The sequence below is a fragment of the Medicago sativa genome, chromosome 3 (assembly GCF_051527215.1).
Source record: "Medicago sativa cultivar Bolivia chromosome 3, Bolivia_mono, whole genome shotgun sequence".
Taxonomy (NCBI): Eukaryota; Viridiplantae; Streptophyta; class Magnoliopsida; order Fabales; family Fabaceae; genus Medicago; species Medicago sativa.
The window spans coordinates 91,457,134-91,468,187 of record NC_140751.1 but is presented as its reverse complement, the minus strand read 5'-3'; the positions used below and the strand labels follow the sequence as shown (position 1 = coordinate 91,468,187).

The 11,054-nt window shown below is 32.3% G+C and overlaps 1 protein-coding gene across 1 annotated transcript; it reads right to left on the bottom strand.

Annotated features, from left to right (window-relative positions):
- Nucleotides 1-343: 343 nt before the first annotated feature.
- LOC146941908 (HCP-like superfamily protein with MYND-type zinc finger) lies at nt 344-2,017 on the bottom strand. Its single transcript, XM_085755770.1, has 3 exons — nt 1,649-2,017; nt 1,368-1,530; nt 344-1,269 (listed from the first exon to the last, which is right to left on the bottom strand). The coding sequence occupies exons 1-3, from the start codon at nt 1,789-1,791 to the stop codon at nt 526-528; spliced, it is 1,050 nt and encodes a 349-aa protein (XP_085611896.1). The 5' UTR covers nt 1,792-2,017; the 3' UTR covers nt 344-525.
- Nucleotides 2,018-11,054: the final 9,037 nt, after the last annotated feature.

The following is an 11,054-nucleotide window of genomic DNA, read 5'->3' as shown; positions in this document are numbered from 1 at the left end:
ACCCATTACCGCAAGACTCACTGCTAGTTTTGATTTTCCCTTTCATTAAAGATGAAAAATTACTCAGGTTTTAATTTGATTAAAAAAAAGTTGCATTTTTTTCATAGGAAAATAAGTTTCATCTTAAATATATTAATTTTACGAAAGAAATAAAATTGCGTTATGATTTTACAATTAACCAGTGACTATTATGAACCAGTATATACCATTTTGTTTGACAAAAAGTAAAACATGAATAATATAGAAATAAAATATATAATATCAATTTTATATGAAAAAATATGACCGTACTTCTACTATTTTATAGATTAAAACAGCAATTAGTTTGCGATGCATGAAGGCCTTAGCTAACCAACAAATAACATTTCCTGATCTTTACTTGCATTTAACAAGTAATAACAAACTTTCAAGTAATTTTTCAGACTGGAAAACAAGACAAAAAAATTTGTACCAGCTGTACACATACACAAATCATACCACTAATTTCCATTTTTTTAACTAACTTTTTTAATTTTTTGACCTTAATTAATCAGCTGCATTATGAACCACCGCATCATTCACATCACCGCCGCCACCTACGAAACCATCACCACCAACACCATTCTCATCCAACCACCATTCCATCGGCGAACACTCCATCTTATGCCGCAATTTCCAATCCAGTGCCTGACATGCCCGAGAACAATAGTTAACCTTCCCGCAAACTGAACACCGCCGGAACTCATGCGGCCGTGTCTCCGCCCGTCCACATCCAATATGCGCACAAAGCCTCAAACCATCTTCCAGAATACCTAAACCTGATTCAAACCACTCTCTCAAAAACCAGTTCACCGGATGCACCTCCGGCACTTTCACGTTGTAACTATTCTCATTCACCAACGGCACCGCCATGTTCCTCAGGCGACCCAATATCCCTTCACAGGAACCAGCGCGTGAAGGTGACGCTAACTCAAGATAGCGATAGACTAGTAAAAGCTCCCTCACGTTAGCTTGCACCAACAACCGTCGTCCCTCCGTGACATTCTGTTTGACGCCGTAACCGTCTTGAAGACAATGGCCTAACTCACGAAGTGCGTCGATATGGCCAAGAAGTGACGCGCGTGCAGAAAGTGCTACTCCAGCGCGTAGATCTTTGTCTTGTTTAGTGCCACCACTTCCGTTGAACTGGATCACCGCGAGTGAGTATAGCGCCGGCGCGTGTAACTTCATCGCCGCCTTGGCTATTAAAGATACTCCACTTCTTCGATTTCGTAGACAGTAAAATCGGATCTATTCCATGAAAAAATAACAAACAAACAAATAAATAAATAAAGATTTTAATTTATTTTATTTTCATTTAAGAAAGTAAAATAAAAAGAGAGACTCACCATTCCAAGAGTATAACAAGCATCGACGTTACCGACGTTAACACAGCGTTTAAGAAAATGGTGAGAGTTCTCAGACCAGTTTTTGGGCTTAACGGCGAGTACTTTAGGCCCAGCTTTCGATAAAACCATGGGATGAAAACCTAAACGGTTCAGTCTCTTGCATCTGTGTTTAATAAAATAATAAATGAATGAATATGGTTGAGGGAATAATAATAATAATAATTTAATAAAATGAAATGGGTAATTTGTTATGTTAGGGTGAGGAAGAAGAAAGAACTTACGTTAAGAGGGTGTTAAAGAAATGGGAAGGAGAAGAGGCAGTGGAGCTGAGCTTGGTGAGGATGAAGACGACGATATCATCGGGAAAATCTTCAAAGAAGTCTTGATTGTGATTCTTGTGTGGGTGTTTCATTGGTCTTCTCATGATGATGATGATGATGTTATTCGCATTTGAGAGAGAGAGAGAGAGAGAGAGAGAGAGAGAGATTCTTTGTATCTTTAATATGTTCTTGTTATGGGATAGATAGATAGATAGATAGAGATGCTCTGCAAATACAAATAATATGAGTAATATGGTGAGAGAGGAGAGTAGTATGTATATATGTGAAAAATGAATGAAACTGTCAAAAGATGAAACGGAGGCGAAAAGTGAGGTGAGAAGCGTTGTTGCTTCTTTATATTTGTATTTCAAGACCGGCAAAACCTTATGATAATGGACCCACGTTTTACAACCGTCGGTTTTTTCATTTTTTTTTAAATCATATAATAATATTTTATTCTACTATTTCGCAACGTCATTTCATATTCCCAAAATCAATAATAAGTAGTTTCTTTTTAACGAAAAATAATTAGTTTTCTTAATAAACATTACTAACATAGTTCGGTCCACATGGACATACATTATTATATATATATGGACAGTCGACATGAATTATGTGAACTCTCTCTTTATAGAAAAAATTTGCAACTGATCAGTGAGATGCTTAAGGGCAGGGATAATGCGAATCAGATCAAGTAACAAAACGGTTCAACAAATTTGAGGAGCATGCTGGAGCACGCGGATAAGACCGTAAGGATATGGATAATTAGTTGAATCGGATAGACACAAAAACATGTTCTTTAATAAAGCACTTTGATATAATATTAAAAACTTAATTAAATTAACATTATAGAGTAATAAAAAATCATTTAACTCGTCCCGTGAGCATAACTCAGTTGGTAGGACAATGCATTATTATATGCAGTGGTCGGGGTTCGAACTCCGGACATCCCACTTATTCATCTTATAAGGTGAATTCTAGCCACTAGGCTATCTGACAAAAAAAAATCATTTAACTCAACTCAAGCCTCAAGGTCAAGCACGACTTAGGGCGGCGTTGCACGTATTATATACATTTTTGCGAGTGTTTGCTTCGTTCATTAAAGTAAGTATCAATTGACACAACCTTTGAAGTATCCTTCTTCGTATACGAATACTATTGATATATGTGATCTATCAAATACGACACTTTCATTATTTTCATTCACATAACCCTAATTTTATTTAATACAGGGCTTAACATTCAATTTCCACACCTGTGTTCTAACAAAAACACTATTCACTTCGTCCCATTTTAAATGACCTAGTTTAAAAATACGCATTATTCATATAAAATGTTATTGAATTTGTTTCGATAAATACTTTCAAAATATTAAATTTTCATAATTTTTTAAATAAATTATTCAAGATATTTAAGATCAAATTTATACAATAACATATATGACAGAGTCAATTGTATCAGGTAATATGTGACGGAGTATTAACGTTATAAATTTTTGGGTTAATTATGTTTTAGGTCCCTATAAATAGGCGTGTTTTCAACATTAGTCCCTACTTAAATTTTATTAAATTTTTGGTCCCCATTGTTTTTTGCCGTTTGCACAATTGGTCCTCACCGTGAAATCTGGATGATTCGGCTAACGGTACAGTAGACGTGGCTGCCACATCGGATTTTTTTGTTTGAAGTACAATTATTGTAATACTGGGCCATTGTATTGGGCCTCGACCCGACCCGAGTATGATTATGACCCGGTCAGACCCATAAAAAACCCGGTACCATCTTCTTCTTCCTCTCTGCCGAAATAAAAATCCCTAAATTCCCAAACTGATTTTTTTTCAAACACTTCAGACCTGAGGTCGAAATTGGAGAACCATGGAACGACAAGGAAGCATAAATCGCCGAAACAATCGTTCATACTCAAACAGTGTTACATCTTCTTCAACTCGACCGAGGGGACAAATGTGGCTGTTATATTCGAACCATTTTGATGACAGCTACAAGAGGGAAACATATAGGAAGACAGTTCTAGAGACGGTACTTATGAAAATGTTTTCATTTTTCTTCTCATTTACCAGTTATCTCTTCTTTTCATATGTTTTTGTGTTTAATTCTGACATCTGGTAATTGTATGAAGATGAAGGATACTTGCAACATGTTTATCTGGGCTGATGAAGCAGAAGAGATTGATGACACTGATGAGATTGAGGATGTTGATGATGCTGGAGGTAAAGATGTAAGTGACATTACTTTAGGAATTGCTGAGGAAGCTAGGAGGAAGAATGTAAAGCTTTTACAAGAGGTTTAACCAAGAAAGGCTGAATGGAAAAGTTACCTTGACACTGCTAATTGTGTCATTGGTTATCAATCTTCTCCTTGTTTTGAAGTTAATGTTCTAGGATTTTAGGTGTTTGTAATGAAGATAAGGTTCTAGAATTTTAGGCATTTCTGATGTATAAAATGATGTATCAGTGGTTTATTAGTAAGAAGTAATGTTATGTAATGAAAATCTTGTAATATTGGTGAGAACAGTAATGTTACGGTATCAATTTATCTTGTCAAAACTTGGTATCGAAAGTGAATGTTATGGTATCAATTTTTATATTGGAATTTTTAAGGGTTCTTTTAATTAAAAAAAATATTATTAACCATTTTATTATTTATTGAATAAAAAACAATTGTCTCACGTGTATTATAATTGAAGCCACATGTCCTGTACCGTTAGCTGAATCAGCCAGATTTCACGGTGAGGACCAATTGTGCAAACGGCAAAAAACAATGGGGACCAAAAATTTAATAAAATTTAAGTAGGGACTAATGTTGGAAACACGCCTATTTATAGGGACCTTTGCTTGTTTTGTAACATAATTAACCCTAAATTTTTTGAACCTTTGCTTGTTTTGATTCTCGGCAAGGCCAAAATATCCAGCTCCCCTAAAACTTATTAAAATAAATTATTTAAGCAACTCAGGGTAATGATGGCTCAGCAAAGGTTTCAAGTTCTGAACTTCCCATCGACCTAAATTCAAACTGGGTCAAACATCGGAGTGGAGATGTGGGAACGTTCCACATAGTGCGATGGAATGGGGTCTGCTCACTAATACGTTTCGTTATTTTAGAGAACCAATACGTTTTAGGTTGATTTTTTCTTTAACTTTTTACGATTTTTTTTAGTCGTTAAATTCATACTTCCTTTGATATTGTAACCAAAAATCAATTTTTTAAATTGATTTATTTGATCTATTATAACCAAATACATCATTTATTTAATAAACATAAAAAAAATTATTTCTGTTTATAATAGTGATTTAGAAGAAGTTCGTTTGAGCGTGAAAATACAAAATTTATACACCTAAGGCTCCGAATCTGAACACAATACTATCAACTGAGGTACAATTACGAGACACCTATTTTATTTCTTTATTTTAAAATAAAGTTTTTTCACATTCTAATATTATTTTTGAGTATAAATTCATATCCTAATATTTTACTATCATGTAATTATAATCCTTATTTCATTCAAAATGTTTAATTTGTATTGGCAACAATTTTAAAGTTCCTAAAAAAAAATATAATTCTCTAAAAAAAAAACATATAATGCATATATTTCACCCATTGCCTTATTTTATTTTTTGTTGCTAATAGGTTCCTCATTTTGTAATTTGAAACGAGATAAGAATGAAAATAACAAGCGATTAAAAAGGTAAAACCAAGAGTTTTATACCTCATTGAAAATCCAAAAGGGTTAAAAAATATACAATAAATTAAATAAATTGTGGTAATGGAAATACCAAGGAACTGAAAATTTATTATTTTTTTTAAAGAATTTTTTTTATTAATGTAATGCAATATATGTAATTACACATATATGGGCCGATCTGATAGGTCTATTAGACTTTTCTATACGCTTTAGCCTGATTTATTTAAGTTAATGAACTTTTAAAAAAGTTTGAGCATATTCTATTTACTAAACCAACTAGGCCGGATCAAACTTTGAGTAGGCTAGACCATGCCCTTGATTAGCGACCTGACTTATTTTCACCCCTACTATAAAATTTTAACTTGATAGACAAAACAATATTGAGTTATCTTAATTATTTTGTTACCATAAGATCAAAAAACTTAATTAATAGTATATCTATCTTGCCGCGACCATCAAATGGATTGTACAAGTTTACTCAACAAACCAAATAAAATGGTGGACTAGTTGGCCAAATTAATCAAAGCAAATACACATGATAATTGGTATATCGAACTTTCACGTTTAAGTAAACAATATTAATGGATTTAACATGGTAGGTGAACCATGGCATGAAGATAGGATATATGACATGAACAACTACTGTCCCAAGCCAATTATAATCTCTTTTATAGTATTTTTTTTTTTAACAAGCCAAAATGGAATATATTAGATAACTGAAGGTGGCTCAAAACGCACAAGGTGTGTCAAATAAAACCACCCACCAAAAACAATTACAAGTGTCTGTTACCAAATAATAATGTTACAGAAGAATGACAAAAATAAGGCTACACAAAAACACCCATGCAAAGTAACAGGTGCCGCCACCAGTCATTATAACTGAAGGCGAAAGTGGGCACAATTGCCTTTAGCCAAGAGAAAGACATAAATTTGACATTGTCTACTAAATGATGCAAGTCAGCGTTCTTCTGGTTAAAAATCATGTTGTTTTTTTCCTTCTAAATAACCCAAATCATGATGTTTTATAGTATTTGATTAATTATATATATGAACTTTCACATCTCTACGCATAACGCAAGTTGATGATGGAATAAAAGCACAAGTTGGGATCAGGCAGGAAAGAGTTTTGGAAAATAAGTTAGATGTATAGATATTTTTTCTATGTACATGAGTGGGGACATGGGGAAGAAAAGAATTGAAGTAAAGTAAATTAATGATTAATATTTTTTTTTGGGCCAATGATTCCCCTTCTATCTGTGATCTGGATAAACCCTATAGAATTAATGTAGATTTGGATAAGCTTTGAAGGTGTGAAGTTGGTGAAACGCAAATCCTTTTACTCTCCTACACAGTCCCACCAGAAAAACATGAAAATAATCGACCTACGGTTTGGTAGAAAACAAGACAAGTACTTCCCTTGATCTAAGCTTTGATTATATATTGATAAATGAATTAATATATGAAAATTTTAGCACATAAAATACCATTCGTGAACCAAGGAAGAAAGGTTAGATCAATAAGCCAATGCCACCTAACCAAAGAAAAATTTGCATTACAGCGTGATTGTTGCATGGTTTAATTAGCAGAGAGTGATCGCACGTATATTTCTTTATGAAAAATAATCACTCCATCCCATCTTATCTTATATAAGAAAAATTAGCTCACATTATCTCTAAATTATGAAAAAAGCAATTGCATTTTTTAAATTGCTCATCATGAAAACTTGTTACATCACCATTAAAAATTTAAATTAAATTAAATGAATGATAATTTAATTAAAAATAATAACATTAAATATGGTAGAAGTATTTAATGTTTGTTTATATTTTAGACCATTAAATTAAGTTTATTGGATATATTCGAAGCATGATGATCCAAGATATATAATACCATAGGGAGAGTTTGTTTCAAGTTATATTCATAGATTCACAGGAATATAATGATAGAAATATGCATGCCTATGTTTGTTACAAGTTTACTACATTTTATTTCTGAGAATAAAATGTTCCCAAGGAAAAGGATGAGAATAGGCCCCGTGAGCTTAACTCAGTTGGTAAGAACAATGCATAATATATGCAAGGTCCATGTTCGAACCTCGGACGCCACAAAAAAAAAATGTGGGAATAAAGTTCTCATGAAGATGGAAATAAATTCATATGTAATTACCTATTATAATCCCTATTTTTAAGATTCCTTGGAATATTATGATTTTAACCAAACATTTTTTTTCTAAATACATTGGAATAAAATTCACATATTTATTATATTTCAGGAATTTTATTTCTATAAATAAATTTGGTAAACTTGAAACAAATACACCTTAAACTTAATTTATAATACCCTAAACTCTTTTTTTTTTTTTGGACAAGAAACACCCTAAACTTGATGCTTGGTGTTTGCGAGTTTTTCTTAGTAAAAGGAAATCGTCATTCGTTGTTTAGTATAATCATTAAGTAAGGTCCACGTTTGACTTTGTGTTGCTAAGTGAAAATTCTAGCACTTGGAACACGTAATAATGAAAAATAATTAAGGTGCCATGTAGTTTTCTTGGTCAATCAAAACGAAGCTGGAAGGCTGCGTAAAAGATTGACGTATAATTACCAAGTCACTACTCTAATGGATATATATATATATATATATATATATATATATATATATATATATATATATATATATATATATAGGTGAAGTCGCTTGTTAGAACTCACATTCCTACAATCGAATATCCTTGCAATTATAAATTGTTGAATTAATAAATCTCATCATAAAATTATAGGGTGAAAAAATCATATAATTTTTTTTAGATGGATGAACTCACAAAAGGCAAAGGCGTCATGCCTAACAATTTCGATGATTTTAACAATCAAAGTAAGATTTATAAATGTATAAAAAACATCTTTCACATGCAAAGAATCTAATGAAAAAATTATATAATATTTTTTTTATTATTCTTTTTCTTTGATGGAAATTAAATTCAAAACCTTACACCAATTTTTTTTTTGAAGGAACCAAAATATAAATATATTAAACGTTTGATCAATTAAATTACAAGTAGTGTTAAAATTTATAGGATACAAAAGTGAAAAGATAAAAACACCAAAACATAATGGCGCTACTACCACGAGCAACAATAACAATAACAAAAATCAACTATCAAGAATAGTTAAACTAAGTAGGGAAAAGGTTGAATACTCCATTGATAAAAACCGTAGAAACCTTGTACCAAAAAAAAAAAAACCGTAGAAACCATTAATTATTATCGTTTTAATTTAACTATGGACCAAAAACTTCACCACATTACTTCAAGAAAAGAAAAAAACTTCACCACAAGAGGATCTTTGAGACTGTCTTGATTACGTCGTTTACAAATATCCACAAACAAATCATCCATAACAAATGAACCTTCACTTTACCCTTCAAAAAAAAAAATTAACCTTCACTTTTTTTTTCTTCCATGAAACACTAAATTTAGGTGGCATTTAACATGGGACACTTGAAAATCTTCCCACCATGGGAAAGTCACTTTTTACTGCCACCTGTAAGTGAATCCGGTTTCATTATTTGTGTTTGTTTTTTCAAAAGGAAAAAGAAAGCCATATTTAATAGTATTAATATATTTATGTTGATTAATACCCTTTCCTTCTTCTCTCTTTAGATCATTCATCTCCTCACTGAACCTCCTCCTAGCTAGATGCTTTGCAACACAACTTCGGTGCCGCACTGCCGTTCCTGAACGTTCACGAGTCACGACTAGGACAACAAATTTGTCTTCGCTAGATCCACCCACTCCAGATGCCATTCAACGATTTCAAATCTCACGATGTCCAGCTACACCATTAAATCTTAGAAATTTCAAGATTAATCTCTGATTGTTAAATTTGAAATTAATTGTGAGTTTCATACCTTGAACTGCATGTTTAAGTCCATCATTGAAAATGAAAACAGAGTGAACCAATGTTAAGCCTGAAACTACAATTTTGCTGCAATCCAATTGATTTTTCTGTTTTGATCAAATCCAATTGAATTTTTCAAAGTTAGAAATCTGGGATTCAAATAGATGTGTTCACAAATGATCTCTGGGTGTGTTTTTTAAAATTGATTTTTTTTTTTTTTGTAAATGAACATGCCAACAACCCTTGTTTTAACTTTTATTTAATTTTTTAATTAATATTCAAAGCAAGTCTGAACCTTGGATTCACAACAGAAAAAAGAAAAAAAGATTATAACAGTGCTTGTACCACGGTATTAATTGTTTTTTACCTTTTATTAATTGTTTTTACCTTTTTATTAATTTTTAGTAATTGGTTTTCAAAGCTTTAATTGTTATTGCAGAAAATTGAAAAAGAAAAAAAAAAGTGCTTAACAGGTATCCCTTCCTTCATCTTAACCACTCAATATTATATAAATATATCAATGGTTTAAAAGGTGACTTTCCCATGGTGGGAAGATTTTGAAGTGTCCCATGTTAAATGCCACCCTAAATTTATAAGTTCGTAATTTCGGGGTCACATTCAATGGATGCTTGCCAATTTCCCCGCCGCCATGTAATCATTTTCCGGACAAAAACGTGTTGTGTGCGTCGATTATTGTTTTTTTTCCCTTGTAAAATTGCTAACTCATCGTGGTGTGCGACAGTGCGAGTGGGACGAAAAATAAAAAATATTAGGACAATAAATTAAAAATAAAATCACAAGAAGATGTTAACAAGAAGAAAGAAAATGAGCAGATCTATATTATGGAGTCATGGAATGTATTTTCTCACAAAACTTCTACCAAAGAAAGTCGATATGTCTGTTATCGGGGAGAGAAATGAAAAAATGTTAGCAACACTTTTTTTTTTTTTTTAAGGAAAATGTTAGCAACACTTGTTATGCGACTCATATCACTTTTTTTCCAATATTCATTTTTTGATGGGGTCAATATACGTTCTTCTATTAAATAAAATTTATGTGGTATCACTCTCGGGAACTTAACTTGGTTGATAGTGACATTGTATAATATATGTAGAGGTTGAAGTTCAAACTCTAAACAACTCACTTATTCATCTTAAAAAATGATTTTCTAGTCACTAGACTATTTGACAAAAAAATTACATGGTCTCATTATTTACATGGGATTTATTTTTAAACGTACAAGAATCCATATAAAGTTCATCAAATAAAGAATGGGTGTTAAGTCGTGTAGGTATAACCCAGCTGATAACAGTAAGAATTAATTTGGTTTTAATATTACATAGTGTAACCCACATATAATTAAACTCATTAGAAAATAGAATGTTAATAACTTTTTTTCCTAATCAAAGGGTTGAACCCACGTAATTAATGATTCATACTAAAGGAGAAAATATTGTTTTTTTTTTCTTTTTCAAATAGCCTAGCGACTAGAGAATTTCACCTTAAAGCTCTGTTTGGATTGATGGAACATAACAGAATGGAACGGAACGCAATATAACCAGAGGCGGAGCTACACGAGGACTGGGGTAGGCCATGGCCTACCCATTTATTTCGTGAAAAGACTATAATACCCCTAAGGTAATCTTAATATTATTATCATGCCATGGCCGACATCTCCTCACTTACAATATCAAAGATCCATCACAAAACCAGTAACCCATCTCACCACTTCCACCTTCAGACCGCCGCGCGCTGCCTTCCTGTTTGTGTACGCCAA

What these genes read in the sequence shown, in the direction of transcription:
- LOC146941908 (XM_085755770.1), bottom strand. Translation starts at nt 1,791, where the DNA reads ATGAGAAGACCAATGAAACACCCACACAAGAATCACAATCAAGACTTC. An exon ending in TTCTTTAACACCCTCTTAAC is followed by an intron (nt 1,531 to 1,648) that starts GTAAGTTCTTTC and finishes TATTAAACACAG; the next exon opens with ATGCAAGAGACTGAACCGTT. An exon ending in CTTGTTATACTCTTGGAATG is followed by an intron (nt 1,270 to 1,367) that starts GTGAGTCTCTCT and finishes TTCATGGAATAG; the next exon opens with ATCCGATTTTACTGTCTACG.